The sequence below is a fragment of the Oryctolagus cuniculus genome, chromosome 4 (genome assembly GCF_964237555.1).
Source record: "Oryctolagus cuniculus chromosome 4, mOryCun1.1, whole genome shotgun sequence".
NCBI lineage: Eukaryota > Metazoa > Chordata > Mammalia > Lagomorpha > Leporidae > Oryctolagus > Oryctolagus cuniculus.
In genome coordinates, this window is record NC_091435.1 from 77,540,934 (window position 1) to 77,564,488 (window position 23,555).

General features: G+C 35.0%; 1 protein-coding gene and 1 pseudogene across 14 annotated transcripts in view; both read left to right on the top strand.

Moving 5' to 3' along the window:
- Positions 1-23,555, top strand: part of STXBP5L (syntaxin binding protein 5L) — a 426,109-nt gene that overhangs the window by 213,514 nt on the left and 189,040 nt on the right. For all 14 annotated transcript variants that reach the window (XM_051859274.2, XM_051859272.2, XM_051859275.2 and 11 more), the window contains 4 exons: positions 4,673-4,827; positions 11,654-11,726; positions 18,061-18,208; positions 21,125-21,192. In XM_051859274.2, the coding sequence (XP_051715234.1) occupies positions 4,673-4,827; positions 11,654-11,726; positions 18,061-18,208; positions 21,125-21,192 (444 nt within the window). The remainder of the gene's footprint in view (positions 1-4,672; positions 4,828-11,653; positions 11,727-18,060; positions 18,209-21,124; positions 21,193-23,555) is intronic.
- On the top strand, positions 2,892-4,665 carry LOC127493938 (ATP synthase F(0) complex subunit C2, mitochondrial pseudogene; annotated as a pseudogene).

The following is a 23,555-nucleotide window of genomic DNA, read 5'->3' on the forward strand; positions in this document are numbered from 1 at the left end:
GGAGATTTTGCTTTCATATTCTTTCAAAATGATGACTATCATTCTGTGTTTCTGTGTATACCATATCCTTAAGCATCTTTTGTAAGGCCAGATGAGTGGTGAGAAATTCTTTCAATTTCTGTTTGTTATGGAAAGTTTTTATTTCACCTTCACTCATAAATGAGAACTTTGCAGGGTACAGTTATTCTGTGTTAACTGTTTTTTCTCTTGAATCTTGGACTGTGTCTCTTCATTTTCTCCTAGTCTGTAGAGTTTCTTATGAGATGCCAGCTGTGAGTCAATGGAGATCCTCTGAAAGTAATTTTGTGTTTCTCTCATGCACATTTTAGAATCTATTTATGTTTTATTGCTGAAAGTTTGACTGTAGTGCAATATGGTAAAGATTTTTTCAGGTCATGTCTATTAGGAGTTCTGTGTGCTTCCTGTACTTGGACGTCCATTTATTCTTCCAAATTGGGAAAGTTTTCTTTGATTATTTCACTAAATATGCCTTCTAGTCCCTTCTGTCTTTCCACACCTTTAGGAACTTGTAAGACCTGTATGTTGGGTTGGTTGACAGTGTCCCATAAATCTCCAATTACTGTGTGTCGCGTCCCTCGACCAGCAAGGAAGACACGACCCGAACTCTTCTTCAAGCAGTTTATTCAGGAACCTTGAACAAGCTTCTTCTTCCGCCTCCTTCCCTCTCCCATCCCTCTTATAGCCATCAGCACACCAATCAAAAGCAGCCAAGTGGCAAGGATTGATAGGTACAGCAATGCGGAAGCCGGAAGGGAGCTCAGCCATCTCCTTATTAGGAGTTGTTTGTTTCTCGCCAGTCCTTCCGGGGGAAAGGAGCCGGCGCCATCTTTAGGGCGCCGTGCAATGGCTCCCCACAACTGTGTAATTTTTCTATTTTTTTCTTGTGTTTTTTTTTTCTTGGTATGACTGAAAAATTTCCAAAGATTGACTGTCCAGGCTGGACTCTGCCACACTGTCCCTCTGGCTATACCACTACAGGTTGCTGTAGTTTGATCTCACCTCTGTCTCCAAGCTGGTGCCTTCTCTGGCTCTTGGCTGTTGGAGTCACATGTTGTATCTGTGTTCATGCGGCATGTCTGCACCTTCTACACAGGTCCACAGAGTTCCTCTTCCTACCATAGAATTTCCACTGCAGTTTTCTCCCTAATTCTCCCCTGAAAGTGTAACTCCTACACTCTATTTTTTTTAAGTATTTTTCCCTGTCCTAGCATAGTTCATCATTCCCTATTCCACCATCTTGGAATCCCTACTATGTAATCTTTTAAATTTAGTTTGTTTCATTCAATATAATGCCTTTAAGAGTCATTCAAATTGTGTGTTGATAATTTGTTAATTTTTTAATATTATATGTATGAAGACTTGTCAGTTATGTTTTTTAAAATTCTTTTATAACCAGCTCTCTGCTGTGGCCAGGGAGTGCAGTGGAGGATGGCCCAGGTGCTTGGGCCCTGCACCCCATGGGAGACCAGGAAAAGCACCTGGCTCCTGGCTCCTGCCATCGGATCAGCGCAGTGCGCCGGCCGCAGCGCGCCGGCCGCGGCGGCCATTGGAGGGTGAACCAACGGCAAAGGAAGACCTTTCTCTCTGTCTCCTTCTCTCACTGTCCACTCTGCCTGTCAAAAAAAAAAAAAAAAGATTTAAAAAAAAATTCTTTTATAAGAAACCATTTGATACATGTTCCCTAATGGATGGATTTGTACTCATATTAAATAGTAGATGAGGCAGTTTGGTGTGGTACAGCATCTATCAAACTGCATTACTTTAATCTGTAATGGTATTCGGGGGGAAAAGGGGAGCTGTAATTAAATAAATTTGAGAAATAAACATATTTATCATTGCTCAAAATCTTTAATATGTGGAAAGAAATATAAAATTTCTCAATTTAGATGTGGTTTTGAAGGTACTTGTCAAATTATTAATTTTATTTATTTACTGAAGAACAAATATTAAACTATATATGAAAGATACAGGATTTAGAGTCTGGTTTAAATGTTTGTCATGGCATTCACTAACAAGGTATTTAACTTGCTAATCCTAGATTGCTCTTAGACAAAATGGAATTAATACTATCTTTATTATGGTTGCTTTGAGGATTACATAAAATTTACTTTGTGTATACACATAACATAATATATGTCACATTGAAAGCATTAAGTAAATTGTAGCTATATTACCAGACATAGCATATATTAGTATTTAGGAATATAGACTCTGGAGTCTTTTCTATCTCAATTTTCTTTTGGGTTTTCCTGCTTGTTACTTAACCTCATTAACAGAATAAATACAGTACTTATGAGGATATAATGTGATAATTAAATATGTAATAAAATTAGCAATGAAAAGTTTCCTGAGTATTTTTCTGGAGAAGTAACTTTTCATTCAGTCATTCAGTAGTTTACAGAGAGTGAAGTATGTATCAACACTGAACTTCAGGCCCAATGTTTTCTGATGCAGTGTTGTTGGAACAGAAGTGTTAAACTCTTCCTTTATTAGAGTATTAGAACATTTTTCTAATGTGTATAAAAAAAGGAAAAGTACATTGCTCCTTATTTTGTGTTTAAATTAATACTAGATAATGAGAGTAAATTCCAGAAGATAATTAAAGTTACCACTTAGGAAAAGATAATACATTCTCCAAGTCACAGTCTTTTATCCAAACTCACTAACAAATGTATAAAAGCATATACTGTTTTATAAATATTAGGAATATATTTTTATGAATTATAAATACTTTTTAAATATGCAAAAAGCTTAATAATATAAATGTATCTTTTGTGGAAAAAGTAAGTATGATTGTTATTGCCATCATTAATGGTATGGTCATTTACTATGTAAAATGATAGATGCAGGACTAACACTCAAATCAGACAATGAAGAACTCAGGGGAAGTAAGTTAGAACATCTTAGCTTATTGTGCTTACAACTCAAATATGTCAAAATATTATGACAGAATTAATAAGAAAAAATATTCAGTTTATATATGTAAGTTTTATGTAGGATTTGATAGAAACTTTAAAATTTTTGATTGTTATATAATCAGAATAAGATTAGCAAATGTTTGTCCGCAGTGCAAAATAGAAAAAGAAGGTAAATTTTAGAATGATTCCTCAAAACAAGTATATTCTTCAATTCAGCACACAGATGGAAGTCTTAAAGGAAGCATGTTCTCAAAGAACTTAATACACTAAAAGGCTAGTTCTTTTTGAAAACTTTGTTAGACTGTGTCTTCTCTGCTGGGGGCAGCTCTTTGTGCTACAGCCCCTCACACCCTGACACTGTTTGCCTGCTCCAAATTGTTCTCTACTCCATCCTTGGTCAGGAGCACCTCACAGTTGCATTGGTGCTCAGAAGACCTGGGTAACTGACAAATGAGTGCCTGAGCTTCTTGGCAGTCCTGTGTCCCCTGTCCTCATTCCTCCAGGGCCATAGCTTCCAAACCAGCACCATCTCAAAGGACATTGGCACAGCAATCAAGTTCATTGGGGGCTAGGGCCATCATGGTAGGGGTAGCTGGCCCTGGGGCTATACTGGGGAGTCTCATAATTGGTTATGCCGGGAACCCTCTTTGGATGCATGCTGCTCTTCTACGTGATTCTGGGCCTTGCCCTCTGAGAGAGCATGGGGTGTTTTTGCCTGATGGTGGCCTGTCTCATCCTGTCTGCCATGTGAAAGAATTGTCTCCACCTCTCAGAGTTGTTGTTTCTCCTGTGCCTCATCTTCTCTCTATGTTCCTTTTCCTATAACTTCCCAGGTGACCTGGGGAAAGTGGCTAAGGGTTTGACAGAGGGAAAACAAATAAATACTGTAAAAACTTTTTTAGAGAAGAATATTTTCAATTTAGTATTTGCTTCTTGAAAATACTTCATAGCAGTTTTTTCCTTTTGGACACATACAGTAGAAATATAGAGGTATTGATTTTGATAAAAAGAAAAATAGAGAAGCTGTTTAATAAATTTCAGACAGCTATAATATACTATAGAAATCCTAACCCCACTCTACTATCCAGTTGTATCTTACAAAGTAATAGACCAAAATAGTGGTTTGAAGTTAATTAAGCAAGATAACTAGAGCTGGTTGGTCATAGGTACAGCTGAGGAGATTATACTTACCTTTGGTGAACTCTTTTTGCCTTACATGCTAGCCTTCTCCATCTTTATATTATAACTACAGAAAGTCCACTATCTTGAATTTTTGTTACTGTCTAACATTCTGGGCTTTCCATTGTCACATTTTATTTCTTTTGTTTCTTACACATTTGGGCCTCAAATGCCAAGTAGTTAATCTGAAATTCTAACATAGACCAATATTCTAATGGGTATGATTCAAAGTTTGGGAACCAACCAATTTATGTGACGAGTTAGTGAACATTTCCATTGCTCTCCAACTTCACTGATATTTCCTAGTCCTACACAAACATTGTTGGCATAATCCATTAGTTATTTTAACGATGAGAATATGCATCCAGCAAAGGAGAAATGGTGGAATAGTAGGTTGTAGAATAAGAATTTGGGGACCAGGAAAGTCTTTTGTGCCTGTCAAATTACATTATATATAATTCCCACCAAGCATGTTCTTTAAAGGTTCAGTCCTATGACTGTGTCATCATCTTAAATGAACTTCATAGTCTCATTAATGTTCCTTTCCTGTTTAGTGAACCATTCATAATATTCTCTGGTGGGCTGTCCTATGACAAAGCTTGTAGAAGACCAAGTTTAACCATCATGCATGGAAAAGCAATTACAGTGCTTGAAATGGATCATCCTATTGTTGAATTTCTAACTTTATGTGAAACACCCTATCCAAACGGTAAGTAACTAAAGCAAAACTGTTAATGTTGCAAAATCATTTTTTGAAATGACAAGTTCTTAACAAAATTAAGGTTAAATATTTTCAGTTTGGCAGCAGATGTCCACTGTCGTACAACACTGTGAACTACAGGTGCTGGAGCAGGTCTGCAATTGTACCTACTTGACAGACTGGAAATAAGACACATGTAGTGTGGCAGTGCTGGCGTTTCAGGTTCTAATTTCAGGTGAGTGCTTTAAACTTTGATAAGGATGGTGGAAGCTGAGCTGGGAGGATCGGATAGGGGTCTGGGGTGAAATCACTTGGGGAAACTGAGGTCTCCTAATAGTCTCTCCTAGTCCAGCTCCACCCATCCCATTCCAAAGCCAATCAAAGTTAAAGCACTTACCTGGTATCAGTGATCTGTAACTCTGGTGATGCTGTATCTGTTTCAAACCTGGCTTTGCTTCAGATGCAACTGCAGCACCTCTGATTACTCCAGGATTGCTGATGTGTGGTTAGAAATTTATTTCAGTTTTGAGAATAATCATAAGGATCTTCTACAAGAGAGGTGCCTACATGTTCTTTTTTATCATCCTGTAAACCTAAAACCTATTCTGGGAAATGTTGCACTCATACCCATATATCTAAAAACTTCCGTCTGAATGCAGACTGGGCTCTCGGTTTTTTCCTGATACCCCCCTGCTCTGTCAAGTATATTCTCTTCATTCAACTTGGCTAGCTAAAAACAAAACTAAATTCATATGAAAACTGTATAACCAAATCAGTTGACAATGAAATATTTTACTAATGAACTCTTTAAAAATGACAAGAGTGAAAACATAAAAAGGAAATAAGAGTTGATTATTGATAAAAAAAAATGGCTTGTATACACATTAGTAATTTTCAAGAGGGAGCATGTAGACACTGGGGAAAGAACACTGCACATGAGGAGAGAATATTTGGATTTCTTATTTAGCCTTATCACTTACTAGGTATGTGACCTTGGGTAAATCAATATTTATGAATGTTTTATCATTGTAGAATGAAAATAATAGTATCATCCCCACATGATTATTAGAAACTCAAGCAAACATACTTTGTAAACTATAAAAAATATATTTTCTGAGTTATATTACTAAATCTATTTTAAATTATTTAATTTCATGTTAAAAATCGGATAAATTATAATAAGTATAGCATTTTATTTCCAGAATTACTAGAGACAGGCAAATCATGTATGTTGTCAATTAATCAGCAAATATTTATTGAATACTTACATGGCATCAGTACATCATAGACTGGTTGAACACAATCGTATGAAACTGACCTCTGATATCATATTACATAAAATCTGATTAAATGAGTAAGATAATTATGATTTGTTAAGTTTAAATAATGTAAAACCTTAATTAAATGCTGAATTTTATGGTTCAAGTATAAATAATATAACAATTTATTGACTAGTTAAATGGTTAATGACTTAAATATTCATGCAAAGCTTCATGGAGAAATTGGATTTAGTAGGCCTTGGAAAGGATATTGCCTAATGGTTTTAGAAACTGTGAAGTTTTATAGTGTGAAATCAATTTTGAGAAAAATTGAAATCTTTTTGGATATGTTTGGAAGTAGAGAATCAAACAGGAATTTTGAGGAAACACTAAAATGAAAGCAATAGTTTAGTAAGATTTGCCAAAAAGAAATATGTGGGTTGAAGGAAAACACTGAAATCTGAAGTTCCAGATTCCAGTGGGAGGCTTTTATAATGTGCATTTAAACTGATCAAGGCCTGAAGCAGAGTGCTACCTGAAGGAGTGGAATGAGAAAAAAACTGTTGAATTTGTTGAACTACTAGTCTAGGCAGTGACATGATAGATGAGATAACTACATATTTTAAGAGCATGGTTTCACATGCAATACTAGCTGTTTTTGGAAAGAGAAAGGTGAGATGAGACTGAATCAGTAGTTATTTAGAAAACAAAAAGAAAAGATCTTACAATATTTATTTATGAATCATCAGAAAAAAAGTGTTTGGGGGGGGTCATGAGACTGAACAATGATAGAATAAAATAAGAATAGAAGATGAAAAGCCAAGCTTAAGAAAATGCCTCCTAATAAGAGCCTTGAGGAAGATATGCCAGGAATAGGAACTGAATGTGTGGCTGCAAAGATAAAACACTTCATGTCTGTGTATGTAAATTTCTGCACATCAGTGGAGATATTGAGACAATTTCTAATGTTTCATAACACATAAATGAACCATAATCATACTTATTCACTTCCATGTCACATATATAGATATTTTTTTCAGGGAGGTGATAATGAAGATCAAATTTTTCATTTCTCAGGAGCTAGAAGTAGTTAACTTTGCTCAGTAAAATGCAAATTTGTTCTATTAACTATTTAAATGTATCCAACTATTAAAACAGTTAATACATGAAAATACCAGGAAAAAACCTAACTGTGCACAGCTGTATAAAATGAAATTTTTATGCCCTTTTTCAGAGGCAGTGTAAGTTTCTTATATATCCGTGCACATGCATATATGTACTCATTTATTTATGTGTAAATGATCTCCTTTTTGTATTAAACACAGCATACCCAGCAGGCAATTTTGCTCTTTATTTTCACTTAACTGTGTAATTTTAATTTCATGTTATCAAATATATAAATTCAGCCTTCTGTACAGCCCACATAGTGATAAGTGTTGTGCATATGTTAAATGAAACAAATTTTTTAATGTTTTATTATTGCTGAAACATTTATGACATCTGACAATTAACTTATTTCTTAAAGAGCACAAATACTTCAGTGCTTTTAACTGAGGTGGCACTGCCCAGAATAATTAACAGACTATAATCGGAATTTGTTTAACATCTAGATTTAACTGTTTCCATTCCTCTCCAACCCCATACATAATAATGAGTTTATTTTTTTAAAAATAGTAATTATAATAGAGCTTTTCACTCCATTGAGGGCTACAGTTAAAAACTGAGCCTGCTCAGAAATAAACCAATGTAATAAAGGAAATAGTACAGTTTTTACCTATTGAGCACCTACTATGTCCTAGGCTTTGCTTTCACCATTTCATATACATTGTTTCATCTATCCTTCATAACAACCTAAGGCAGTTATCATTGTGCCATTTCAATTGGAAAGAAATTGAAGGTCAAAAAGATAACTGATTTGCTCTTTGTAAGTAGTAGCCATAGAATTGACTCTAACATTGACTGCTAAAGAAATCTTTTCATTCACTGGTCAATAGTACACAGCGTATTGCTATAAAGGTGAGTCTTCTGCTGTCAGTTTGTATTATTTGAAAAGGGCTAACAATAATCTAAAATGTATACAAATTACCTAAAATTATAATTTATCTATTTATGAATTTAGCTCATTCAGGACTGTGTCTTAGCTTTCCCATTTTTGTAGCGTTTCCTTCCTAAACAGTGATATCCCTAAAGAGGAGAAAAGGCAAAGAGGAAATAACTAGTCATACAGAACCCCTTTGTTCTTCACACTGAAAAGCAAAATATCACCCAGATGTGTTGAAAAAATCGTATAGAATTCTAAATATTGCTTTACTGAATTATACCATATAAATGACTATATAACCTTCTTACCTGCACGTTATAATAATTGTCACAAATCCCCCACTTTATGATGTCAGTATCTCTGTTTCAAGAAAAAATAGCGTATGTATGTATGTATATAATGTCTGCAGATGAAGTCATTGTGGTAAAATGTTAAAAATAATCAAATTTTAAAACTAAAAAGTAACCTGTATAAAAATAAAAAGAAAATGAAAAATGTTTTAAATATTTAAGAGACGGTGAGAAAGTAGAAAGTCTCAATTTGAGAAAAATTGCTCTACCATATGACTCAGCCATCCCACTCCTGGGAATTTACCCAAAGGGTATGAAATCAGCATATGAAAGAGTTACCTGTTTCCCATTTTATAGCATCTGTATTCACAATAGCTAAGATATGGACTCAATCCAGATGTCCATTAGCTGATGACTAGATAAAGAAAATGTGGTATTTCTACACAATGGAATTCTGTTCAGCCATAAAAATGAAATTCTGTGTTTAACAACAAAATATATGCAATTGGAAATCATTATGCTTAGTAAAATAAGCCAATTTGAAAAGATAAATATCATATATTTTCTCTGATTTGAGGCAGATAATATATGAAGTACAAAAAAGAGGTAATGTATGAGTGAAATTGACTTCTTGAGATTTGATTATTATTTATAGTCCTTGTCTATAATCCTGAGGAACAGTGGCCTTTCTACTTTTTATTGTTGAATTCTTTTTATAGTGGATGATCAAGTTTGTGGTTATAAAGTAAATTGGAAGTTTGTTCTAGCAAAAATTAAAAGAAAAATAAGAAAGGGAGAAGGAGAAATGGCGAAGCACCATTATGTTCTTAAAACTGTAGCGATGAAATTTGTTCTCTTTGTATAAATAAATAAATAAATAATAAATAAAACTTTAAAAAGTCTCAGTTTCAGAACACTTTGGATAGCAAAGAGCATACCGACTAATAGATATCATCACATAGATATATGCCCAAACAACAGTGCATGCCTGCTCTTTCTCAGGTTTTTGTTTGTGTTTTATGATTTTTTGTTTTGTTTTTAGTTTTTCTCACATATGTGTGATTTATAGACATAAATACAAATAGACTCTCTAGATTTTCAGGAATGCAAGGACTATGAAGGCCTTGATTGCAGTATTTTAATATCCCATCCTCTTAACTCAAATCCCTTCCAAGTGATTGTTGAGTTTAGGATTGAAAACTTACAAAACAGTTAGTAGAAATTGCTGTTATATGAAAGCAAGATGGAATTTACAGTCAGAAGGCCTGGATTAAAGTTTTAGCTCCTTCACTTGCTTGTGGCGTAGCCCTGTGTCAGTTTTTTTACCTCTTTGGACATCAGTCTTCTCCATAAAATGGAAAAATAATGATACCTGCTGTAGCCACTGATAATCAAATATCACGAATATAAAATATTTTCTATAAATATCACTTTCCTTAATTCAAAAATAATTATTTCACTGTAGCTTTCCCTTACCAGTTATTTATTGCACATGGAAAACAATAACTGCTTTACCTACTCAAAATTAACACCACACAACCACAAATCATGTTTATATCATTATGTTTTTTATTTTTTCATAGTTCACACTACTTTTTATTTATTTTTAAAGATTTGTTTGAAAGGTATATTTACAGAGAGAGAAGAGACAGAGAAAGATCTTCTATCTGCTGGTTCACTCCCCAGTTGGCTGCAATGACCCGGACTGGACTAGACTGAAGCCAGCAGCTTCTTCCATGTGGGTGCAGGTGTCCAAGCATTGGGCCATAATTCACTGCTTTCCCAAGCACATTAGCAGGGAGCTGGTTCAGAAGTGGTACATCCGGGACTCAAACTGGCACCCACAGGGGATAACTATGCCACAGTGCTGGCTCCTCATGTTGCTTTTTAAAATTCTTAATGTTTATTTATTCATGACTTGTAAACATCTCTAGAACATTTTTGCAAATCCTAAACACCTTGTTAGTCTTGTTCTCCATATGTTTTTTCATTCTTTAAATAGTTTCTGTAAAATATCAGCACAGAGAGAAAAGGTTAAATTTTAGGAACTTGAAAATCTTAGACTATCCTCATACTCTGCTTTTTTTTAAATGTATCTACTAGGCACAAACTAAATGATGTATAAATATGTATTGTAACATTAAATTGAAAGAAAATGTTTTAGTATACACAGTTTTGCTTTCATAAGGAGATATCCCAGAGAAACAGAATTATTTCCTCAGTACAAGATGTATACGAATTTATTTGTTAGGGTCCAGCACTGTGGCTCAGCAGGTTAAAGCTGTGGGCTGCGTGTCGGCATCCCATATGGGTACCAGTTGTAGTCCTGCCTGCTCCATTTATGGTCTAGTTCACTGCTAAAGGGCCTAGGAAAACATCGAAAATATGGCCCACATGCATGTACATGTCTCCAAGTAGGAGACCCAGAGGAAGCTCCTGGCTCCTGACTTCCACCTAGCCTAGCCCTAGTCATTGTGGCCATTTGGGGACTGAACCATGGGATAGAAGATCTTTCTCCCTCTCTCCCTCTCGCTCTGAAATAAATAATAAATAAATCTTTAACAAAACACAGGTCACAATATGTTGTATTATTCTCAATTTAAAATATATACAGTTAGCTCCAAATTACTGACATTATAGAATAATGTTTGTGAAATGAAGCTTAACTTATTTCATATAATCTACCTTCACTAACCCATGATTATCAAGACATAATTAGCAGTATATTATACAGTTTCTAATTTTTTTCTTCTTCTCTGTAGTGATCTAACATTGACAATCACAGCATTTTTAAAGTGCTCTCCTTTCTTAAAAGATTATTTATTTGAGAAGTAGAGTTACAGAGAAAAAGGTCTTACATCTGCTGGTTCATTTCCCAAATGGCTGTAACAGCTGGAGCTGGACCAATCCAAAGTCAGGAGTTTCTTCCAGGTCTCCCAAGTTGGGGTATGGACCCAAGCACTTGTACCATCTTCCACTGCTTTTCCAGGCCATAAGCAAGAGCTGGATCAGAAAAGGAGCAGCCGGGACTTGAACTGGCACTTATATGTGATGCTGGTGCCACAGGCAGAGACTTATACTATGCCATGGCGCCAGCCCTAAAAAGTACTCTTTATTCTTATTTGGTTCTTATTTTGCTCTTCTCAAGTCATTCAACATTTGTGTAGGAGATAAAGGTAATATAAGGTTGTTATTTTATAAAATATACAGTATGAAAACATTTCTATTTCTATTTTTACTTTTAGAATTTCAAGAACCCTATGCTGTAGTGGTGCTTCTGGAAAAAGATCTCATTGTAGTTGATCTGACACAAAGCAAGTAAGTTGTCCATGTACAGATAGCTATATTTTAAAATATTGTTACAATTAAGATGCAAAGGTACATTTTGGCATTAGTATTTTTTGGATGGTATATATTATTTATGTGAACAGTATTTTGCTAAAATTACAGAAGTGCAATTTTGTTGAGTGTTGACAACTAAATCGGGAAAGTTTGGCTAACACTGAAAAAATTGTAAGACATCTCAAATGCAGCACCTGATTTTTAGACAAGAGCATTTGGAGATTCAAGATACAAAATGAATCAAATTTCTGGAGACTCTTTAAGCTAAAGAAGTTATAAGGAAAACATGTTCAATCTAATGGGTGGCTATCTTCTACTCTATTGATTAGAGGAAATTTCACTAAAGGAAAATTATACTTGATGAAAGTAGTGTTGAACCTCAGCATACAATACAGAAGTCCAAGATCTCAGGGGCAGGGAATATGGAACTTTCTTTTCTTTTCTTTTGCTTTTACATTATTTTGTAGGTGATTGAAAGAAATATAGAATACTGCTATCACAGTATCACAATGGTACTCTCCACTCCTTTACATTGATAGTGCCCATCAATTTCAAGTCTACTTTAACTATCTTCCTGCTACATAAATGATGATAGACATGAAATTAATTTTTGATTATGTATAAGTTCTAGATCCTTTTTTCAGCCCCTTTTATCTAAAACAAAATTTTTTACATTCTCTCTTCTCTACCTGCAGTAATCTTCCCTTCCTTTTCTCCTATCAACATATTATTTGTATGAATCTCAACTCAGATGCTGCCTCTAAATTAAAAATAAATCTGTATTTGTCTCTTTAATTTGGTCAAGTATCCCTATATAGGATCTCATAGCCCTGCATTTTTTTCTTTTAGCTTTTGAGACACATGCAATTTCCATTTGGTGTTAAAGATCATCTCCGTACTAAACTGTAGACTCCATGAAGAGAATATTGTATCTTTGTGTGGAGTTAACTCTCAGTAATTTTTTGTTGAATAAATTATACTCTTAATTATGCTTTCCATATAGTTTGTAAATGTAAGACCTAAATTAGCTAAATCTGTAAATTAGCTAAATTTTTGCTAATTTACATTATATAATATCTGCATTTTGAAAAGGATTTATAATTGACCATAAGGTCAGTATAATTGAATTCTACCTAGCTGCCCCATTAAACTTAATTGAATTTTATATACAGGCAAGAGTTTATGCTTCTTCCTCTAAGAAGTTCTAATATAAGTTTTATTAAATTATATTTTTCTGATCTCATTGGTACTCAGTTCTTCATTCTGTGTGATATTTCTTGGTTCCTAATACCTTGTCCATTTGTCTAACATTCTCCAAGTCCCACCATACTTTCCTTTTAATGCTCACTTTCTTTAGCATGCACACATTTATACTTTTGCTTTAAATTGTTCTTATTGTGGTGAAATGGGGATCATATAAAAGTTTTTTATACAAATAAACTATACTTTTCATTATCTAACTATGTGAATCAACATTTTTGGCAAGTTTTTATCTAGCATTTCACCTGCTTTAGCACCATGTTTTGAAACTTATATGATTTCCCCAAGTCATTGTATATTACATGAGATGGAGCTTGTCAAAATTGAATGTATTTTTTTCCCTCCAAATAGTTTTCTCACAGATATGTTAAATGTGAAACAAGTTGTGGATTTGGAGTCCTTTACAAATTCCTCCTCCTTCCATACCTCCCTTTTTACTTTCTTTTACTTCATTAAATTCTCCATGTGAAGGTCAACTTTAGGATTGCAGTGTTTTCCATCTCTTGGTTTATGAGATATATACTTTCATTTCCATTTCCACAACACCAGTTTTATAAGTTGACATCTATATTCTTTTTTTAATTTTATTTAAGATATGTAAATTTCATCTATTTCATATATACAGATTTAGGGACATAGTGATACTTCCATCCTATGCTCCCTCCCACCCCAGACTTCGTCCTCCTCCTCTCTTATTTTCTCTCTCTCTCTGAATTTTTACGATTTACTTTCATTTTACTGTACATGCATAAGATTAACCCTACACTACACAAAAAGTTAAACAAATAGTAAGAAGGAAAAAAAACTTTTACATAATAGAGGCAAGAGCTGTAAGCAATCATTGAATCTTGAAATTTTGATTTCCTATACATTTTTGTTCCTCTTAATTACCACAGATCAGAGAAAACATAAGGTATTTGTCCCTTTTGGACTGGCTTATTTCAATAAGTACAGTGGTTTCCATTTGCATCCATTTTGTGGCAAAAGACAGGATTTCATTTTTTATGGCTCAGTAGTATTCCATAATGTATGTATGGCATACTTTCTTTAAGGTCATCTGTTTATGGACAGCTTGGTGATTCCATATATTAGCTATGGTGATTTGAGCTGCAGTAAACATGGGGGTACAGATAACTCTTTCATATGCTGATTTCATTTCCTTTGGGTAAATTCCCAGGAGTGGGATGGCTAGGTCATATGGTATATCTGTTTTCAGATTTCTGAAATATCTCCATACTGTCTTCAACAATGGCTGTGCTAGTTTACATACCCATTGACAGTAGATGAGGGTACCTTTTTCCCAACATCCTCACCAACATTTATTGTTGTTGATTTCTGTAGGGGAGCCATTCTAACTGGTGTGAAGTGAAACCTCACTGTGTTTTTGATTTGCATTTCCTTGATGGAAAGTGATGCTGAGCGTATTTTCATGTGTCAGTTTGCCATTTGAATTTCCACTTTAGAAAAATACCTGTTCAAGACCTTTGCCCATTTCTTAACTGGATTATTTGTATTTTTTGTTGAGTTTCTTGAGCTCCTGATAGATTCTGGATATTAACCCTTTATCAGTTGCATAGTTTGCAGATATTTCTCCCACTCTGTTAGCTGCCTCTTTACTGAGTGTTTCCTTTGCAGTACAGAAGCTTCTGAGCTTCATGCAATCCAACTTGTCAGTTTTGGCTTTGATTGCCTGAGCTTTTGGAGTCTTTTCCAAGAAGTCTTTGCCTATGCCAATGTATTGCAGACTTTCCCCAATGTTCTCCTCTAGTAACTTGATGCTATCAGGTCATAGATTTAGGTACTTGATCCATTTTTAGTTCATTTTTCCATAATGTGTAAGATAGGGGTATTGTTTCATACTTCTGCATGAGGAAATCCAACTTCTCCAGCACAATTTGTTGAACATGAATCCTTTCTCCAGGGAATGATTTTAACTCCTTTGTCAAAGATTAGTTGGTTGTAGATACATGGATTGACTTCTGGAGTTTCTGTTCCATATCATTGGTCTATATGTTTGTTTTTGTGCCAGTACCAGGCTGTTTTGATTATTATAGCCTTTTAGTATGTCTTGAAATCTGGCATTGTGGTTCTTCTAGCTTTGTTTTTGTTATAAGATAGCTTTAGCAATTTGGGATTTCTTGTATTTCTGTATTAATTTTAGCATTGTTCTTTCTGGATTTGAGAAGCATTTCCTTCATATTTTAACTAGGATTGCATTGAATTTGTAAATTGCATTCGGTATTATGGACATTTTGACATTACCTCTTCCAATACACAAACATAGAACTTTTTCCATTTTTTTGTGTTTCTTCTTCTATTTCATTCTTTTACATTTTATAATTTTCATCATAACCTCCTTGGTTAAATGTATTCCAAGGTATTTAATATTTTTTCAGCTATTATGAAAGGGATTGATCTTAGAAGTTCCCTCTCAGCCATAGTGTTGTCTGTGTATCCAAAGGCTATTGGTTTTTGTATTAATTTTATATCCTGTCACTTTAATAAATGCTTTCATGCATTCCAATAGTCTCTTAGTGGATTCTTTTGGATCCCCTGTTTATAGAATCATGTCATCTGCAAATAGTGATAATTTTACTTCCTCCAATGGAATTTCTATCCCTTTGATTTTTTTTCTTGCCTAATGGCTCTGATAAAAGTTCCAAGACCATATTGAATAGTTATGGTGAAAGAGAGTATCCTTGTCTGGCTCTGGATCAAAGTGGGAATGCTTCTAACTCTTCCCTATTCCATAAGATGCTGGCCGTGGGTTTTGTAATAAATTGTGCTAATTGTGTTAAGGAATGTTCTTTCTATACACAATTTGCTTGAGGTTTTCATCATGAAAGCATGTTGTTTTTTATCAAATACTTCCTCTGCATTTTTTGAGATAATCATATGATTTTTGTTCTGTTTGTTAATGTGATGTATCACTTTTATTGATTGGGTAATGTTGAACCACCCCATTATACCAATGCTAAATCTCACTTGGTCCAGGTGAATCATCTTTCTGATGTGTTGTTGGATTCGATTAACTAGTGTTTTGTTGAGGAGTTTCATATCTATGTCTGTCAGATATATTGGTCCATGGCTTTCTTTCCCTGTGGTATCTTGTTCTAGTTTAGGAATTAAAGTGATGCTGACATTATAGTAGGAATTTGGGAGCATTTCCTCCCTTTCAATTGTTCTGAATAGCTTGAGAAGAATTGGAGTTAGTTCTTCCTTAAATGTCTGGTAGCATTAAGCAGTGAAGCCATTTGGTCCTGGGCTTTTCTTTGTCAGGAGAAATTATTAATTTATTAATAAATTATTAATGTAATCTCCATCTTGGTTATTGTTTAGGTTTTTCTGTGTCTTCATGACTCAATTTAGGTAGGTTTTATGTGTCCAGGAATCTATCCATTTCTTCTAGGTATCTCAAATTGTTGGCATTCAGCTCTTTGTAGTAATTTCCAATGATTCTTTTTATTTCTGTGGTATCTGTTGTTACATCTTCTTTTTCATCTCTAATTTTATTGTTTGTGTTCTTCTTCTCTTTTTTTGGATAGTTGTGCCAATGGTGTATCAATTTTGTTTTTTTCACAAAACTATTCCTTCATTTCACAGGTCTTTTGTATTTTTTTGTTTGTTTTGTTTATTCTGCAATTTTAACTGTTTCTTCCTACTAACTTGTTGTTGGGCTTGTTCTTGTTTTTTTTTTTTTTTAATGTTCTTGAGATGTATTGACAGCTCATTTATTTGGTACCTTTCCAAATTCTTAATATAGGCACCAATAAATATTCCTCTTAATACTGATTTTGCTGTAGCGTATAAGTTTTGATACGTTGTATCATCTTCATTCAGTTCTAAAAAATTTTTATTTCTCTTGATTTCTTCTATAACCCACTGTCATTCAGGAGCATATTGTTTGGTCTCCATGTGTTTGCATATGTTCTAGAGATTCTTGAGTTGTTTCTAGCTTCATTCCATTGTGGTCAGAAAAGTTGCGTGGTATGATTTCAATTTTTTTTGAATTTGCTGAGGCTTGTTTTATGGCCTAGCATATGGTCTATACTTGAGAAAGTTTCATGCATTGGTGAGGAGACTGTGTACTGTGCAACTGTAGGATGAAAAATTCTGTAGATATCCATTAGGTCCATTTGGTCTATAATGTCGCTTAACTGTTGTTTCCTTGCGGATTATCTGTCTAGTTGGTGTATCCATTGCTAAAAGTGAGCTATTGAAGTCCTCATTACATACACTCTATATATACAATATAATACAATATATAGAAATATATTTGTATCAGAATCTGTGTCTCCCTTTAGATCCATTAATATTTCTTTAAATAGCCAGGTGCCCTATAATTAGGTACATATACACTTATAATAGTCACATCTTCCTGGTAAATTGATCACTTAATCATTGCATAGTGCCCTTCTTTGTCTCTTTTAACAATTTTTGTGTTAAAGTCTATTTTGTCTGCTCTTGGGATGGCTACACCATCTCCTCTTTGGTATCTGTTAGCATGGAATATCTTTTTCCATCCTTCTACTTTCAGTATGTGTGCATCTTTTTAAATAAGATATGTTTCTTCTAGACATATTACATAGATCTTTAAATTACTGCCAAGAAAAAGAGAAAAACTTGCCTGTGTGAATGCCTCCCTTTGAAAAACCTTAGAATTTACTGATATTATAATATTTATAAGTATTTAGGTAAAGTTTTACATAAAGTGCTTAGTTGGTATAATTTTAAAGAAATTGTCAAATTGTTGCATAATATTTTAAGTTTATTACAATTCTATGTGTCCGTATTCTAAATACAACTTGACTTCAATGTTGAAATTCTGGAGAGCATATTTTTTATTTGTTAAAATCTTACCAATATCAGTATTATATTTTCAGAGAACTATTTAAAAGGAACATTACTTTTGATTTTTATTTTATAGTACTTGAAAAACAGTTGAATATATGATAAATATCTAGAAACATTTTAGAGCTTACATTGTGAGTATTATTTCATAACTTTTATCTTTGTAAAATGATTCTAATATATTGTCTTTATCTGTTAGTTTTCCAATCTTTGAAAATCCATATCCCATGGATATTCATGAATCACCAGTTACATGCACAGCATACTTTGCTGATTGCCCTCCGGATTTGATTCTAGTACTCTATTCTATAGGAGTCAAGCATAAAAAACAAGGATACAGCACTAAGGTAAAAGCAGCAATTATAGAAGAATTATCTCACTCGTGTGGAATCTAAAATGTTGATATCATTAAGTTGAGAGCAGAATAGTAGTTAGCAAAGAATGGGGAGTGGAAGGGGCAAAGGAAATGGGAAGAGAATAGTCTATGGGTACAATGTTATAATTAGGTTGGAGGAACAAGTTTTGTTGTTCTGTTGCACTATATGGTCACTCTATGTGTATTTCCAAATAATTGGGCAATAGGATTTTCAGTGTTTTTTACCACAAAGAAATAATAAATGAATGATAGCATACTCTAATTTGATCATAATGCAATGTATTCATGTATTGAAACATCACATTATACACTTTACATATGTATGTACACACACACACACACACCCCAATCAAAAAATAAAAAGTACCCCATCCACAACTCCTAGACAAGCTGACCTGGACTAACAAAACCAGAAACCAGGGCTGCATCAGGGCAATGTGGGTTTTAATAGTTCCCCTAAGTGGCCAGTGCCGCGGTTCAATAGTCTAATCTTCTGCCTGAGGCGCCGACACACCGGGTTCTAGTCCCGGTTGGGGCGCCGGATTCTGTCCCGGTTGCTCCTCTTCCAGGCCAGCTCTCTGCTATGGCCTGGGAGTGCAGAGGAGGATTGTCCAAGTCCTTGGGCCCTGCACCCGCATGGGAGACCAGGCGAAGCACCTGGCTCCTGGCTTTGGAACAGCGCGGTGCACCGGCCACAGTGGCCATTGGGGGGTGAACCAATGGAAAAGGAAGACCTTTCTCTTTGTCTCTCTCTCTCTGTCTACTCTGCCTGTCAAAAAAAAATTTTTTTTTTATTTTTTGACAGGCAGAGTGGACAGTGAGAGAGAGAGACAGAGAGAAAGGTCTTCCTTTGCCTTTGGTTCACCCTCCAATGGCTGCCGTGGCCAGCGCGCTGCAGCCGGCGCACTGCGCTGCTCCGATGGCAGGAACCAGGTACTTCTCCTGGTCTCCCATGGGGTGCAGGGCCCAAGCACTTGGGCCATCCTCCACTGCACTTCCCTGGCCACAGCAGAGAGCTGGCCTGGAAGAGGGGCAACCGGGACAGAATCCGGCACCCCGACCGGGACTAGAACCCAGTGTGCCTGCGCTGCAAGGTGGAGGATTAGCCTACTGAGCCGCGGCGCCTGCCCTAAGTGATTCTTATGTAAGACAAAGTGTGACTACCCCAGGTCCATGAATTTTTCTTCACTGTGTAAAGAAATATTTGTGGTTATTTTCTCTAACACCCTTATTTGAAACCCAAACTGAAACCATCAGAATATGGATTAAGACTCTCCCTGGCAGAAGCCAATATCTGTTGTTTTCCCAGGGCTGTTGGGATAGACAACTCCAAGACACATCATTTACATATTATTCTGTGTCAATTTACACCACAATCATGTGGTAGTATGCAAACTGTGTGATACATGTAGCAACACTGTACAAGAATACTTCAAAAAGTCTGTTAAAAAAATGAAACTCTACACTATTCTGAGGCCAAAAAAATTGAAATCTGCACATAGTTTTTCCATTATATATATTTCCACATATTTCATGGGGTTTGTACAATTTAAAATATTTGATTTATTTATGTGAATGCTAATACTGGTTAAAATCCATATTAAAGGAGATAGATTTATGCATTCAGAAGTGCATGTTCAATGAAAAATTGAAAACCATAATTCTTGATTATTTCACAACTAAGTGAAACTTTTATTATTTTAAAATATTTTCAACTTAATACTTTATCCATTTTCGTATGTTTTTTTGTTCTACTTAACACTATTGGTTGAACTCTTTAATTAACACACAGTTATTCTTAGTCATTTAAATTTAACTGAAAAGTAATCCCTGTGAAATATAAGAGTGGGAATAAAAGAGGGAGGAGATGAACAGTTTGGCACATGCTCAATCGGACTTACCCCAAACAGTAGAGTTAGAAACATACCAGGGGATTCTAATTCAATCCCATCAACGTGGAATGTACCAATGCCATCTCACTAGTCCAAGTGATCAATTTCAGTTCACAATGGATCATAATGATAGGTCTAAGAGTCAAAGGGATCACATAAACAAGACTAGTGTCTGCTAATACTATCTGATCGAATTAAGGAGAGAACAATCCAACATGGGAAGTGAGATACACAGCAGACTCATAGAATAGCAGATGTCCTAAACAGCACTCTGGCCTCAAGGCATTCAGATCCGGTTAAAAAGCCCATGAGAGTATTTCAGGCATGGAAAGCCAAGACACTGTGGCAAAAAAAAAAAAAAAAAAAACCAAACACCTCTGGGAGTGAGATCCCAGCAGAAAGAATGGGCCATCAAAGAAGGGGGTACCTTTCTCTGAAGGGAAGCGAGAACTTCCACTCTGTCTACAACCTTATCTAAACAGATCAGAGTCGGTGAACTCAAAGGCTTCCATAGCCTTGGCAACTCATGACAAGAGCCTAGGGTGATTACTGATGCCATAAACAAGAGTGTCAATTTGTTAAGTCAACAACAGGAGTCACTGTGCACTTACTCCTCATGTAGGATCTCTGTCCTTAATGTGCTGTACATTGTGATTTAATGCTATAACTAGTACTCAAACAGTATTTTTCACTTTGTGTTTCTGGGTGGGTGCAAATTGTTGAAATCTTTACTTAGTATATACTGAATTCATCTGCTGCATATAAAGATAATTGAAAATGAATCTTGATGTGAACGGGATGGGAGAGGGAGCGGGAGATGGGATGGTTGTGAGTGCGAGGGAGGTTATGGGGGGAGAAAACCACTGTAATCCAAAAGTTGTACTTTGGAAATTTATATTTATTAAATAAAAGTTTAAAGAATATTTATTTTCTAAGTTTGAGTCACTCAAACTAAAAAAGAAAATTTACATGTTCTTTCTGTATATTCTGTTTAGGAGTGGCCAATCAGTGGGGGAGCTTGGAACCTTGGAGCACAAACATATCCAGAAATTATTATTACTGGGTAAGTGCAGTGTGTTTAATGAGTTAAGAATTCATCAACAAAATATCTTTATTCAGTTCCAACACTTTTCCATAACTGTATCTATGTAGATTAACAGTTTAATTAAAAGGAAAAATTTATGAAATAGATTCTACATAAAGATTATCATATTCATGGAAGATAGAATAAAACCCCTGTAAACATATAACTATTTTTAAAAAGAATTAAGTATAAATTATATCATTAGGAGAAAACGAAAAAGGAAAGATCATGATTAGTCAGGGAAGAATATATGTGGAAATCAGAGAATATTACCAATATCTCTTGATTGCCAGCAATCCAAGAATCACTGATTTATTTCCCTATCAAGTAGTTACTGAAAGTATGCTTCAAAGTTATGGCACCAGAAGTATCTTTACTCTGTATATTAACCCACTTCATGTTCTAATATTAGGAATTAAAAGAAAGATACACCTAAAGAAAAATATGAAATTTTGAACAATAATGGGAATTTCTGTTAATGGAAAGATAGAGTATTAAATACACTTTTCCCCATTCTTCCTACTAAGTACAACTAAAAATCTTGGGCTTTATACATAGGACAAATATAAGAGAACTGGGAAAATAGGATAAATATTTCAAGGAGTAGGGCCCCAAATCCCAAAGAACAACATGATAATGAGCTTCTTGGGTTTTCTCTCTGCCCCAAGTATCCAAGAATGGGAGCTCTACAAACTGGTAATCTAGAACTGCAAATGGGCATAGAAAAGGAAAACACACACACACACACACACAACTTTGACCACATCCCACTGTGCTCCCAGCCTAACCGACTGCAGCCAAAACTGATTGGGGAACCTAGACCATCACCTTCTCAAGCTGTAACAATATGCTCCAACCTCCCCAGAGGTCAGAAAAGGCCTCATAAGGAGAATGTATCAATCTTTCTGGGCAAAAGTCCTCCATTGTATTGTCCATAGGGACCGTGTGAGGTTCCAGAATTTCCACCACTTTCAGCAGCAATGATAAGCCACAATTACCTATCCGTTGTGGCAGTAAATGTCAAGTGAAGAAGAGAAGAAAAACAGAGGGCTGCAAAATTATTCAAGGAAATAACTATATGAAAATTTGCCAAATTTAGCAAAGCATATGAAACTGCTGATTCCAGAAGCTGAGAAAAACCCCATGAAATCCATGTTAACATATATCACAATCAAATTTCTGAACACTAAACACGAAGAGAAAACCATCTTGAATGTTACAAGAAAAAAAATGTTACCTTAAGAATAGCACAAAACCAATTTGAATCACATCAGATTGCTCATCAGAGTCCCTGGAGACCAGAAGGCCTGGCTGTATTTCATATAGGAAAAGAATTGTCAGCCCAGAATCATGTACCCAGTGAAAATCTTTCAGGAAATAAAAAGTAATAAAACATTTTCTGATGAATTAAGTTAAAAGAATTTGTGAATATCAAACATGCCCTAAAAGTATAAAGTATAGCTACTAGAAGTTCTCTCCACAAAAGGAAATGAACAAAGAAGGATCTTTGGAGCATCAAGAGAAAAGGACATGGTGAGGAAAAGTATGGATAAATCCAACAAACTTTCCTTGTCTTGAGTTTTTAAAAGTGTTTGATGGTTGGGCTTGGAGCATAGATTATAGTAGCACTGGTGTGGTTCTAAATGTACATAGAGGATATCTAACAATTTCCCATTTCTATGGGGAAAGGCTAAAAAATTAAGGCGAAATAAAACTTTTATATTTTCTTTTTTTTTCTTTTTTTTTAACTTTTATTTAATGAATATAAATTTCCAAAGTACGACTTATGGATTACCATGGCTTCCCCCCAATACCGTCCCTCCCACCCACAACCCTCCCCTTTCCCACTCCCTCTCCCCTTCCATTCACATCAAGATTCATTTTCGATTATCTTAATATACAGAAGATTAGCTTAGTATACATTAAGTAAGGATTTCAACAGTTTGCTCCCACACAGAAACATAAAGTGAAAAATAATAGATGATTTTTTTTAAATGATGACGAAATCAGATCAGACCTATTGTCGTGTTTAATCCCAGTGAGAGTCAAGTTGGGAATTGATAATTTCTTTTTTTTTTTTTTTACAGAAGATCAGTTTAGTATGCATTAAATAAAGATTTCAACAGTTTGCACCCCCATAGAAACACAAAGTGAAATATATTGTTTGAGTACTCGTTATAGCATTAAATCTCATTGCACAGCACATTAAGGACAGAGATCCTACATGAGGAGTAAGTGCACAGTGACTCCTGTTGTTGACTTTACCAATTGACACTCCTGTCTATGGCATCAGTAGTCTCCCTATGCTCCAGTCATGAGTTTCCAAGGCTATGGAAGCCCTC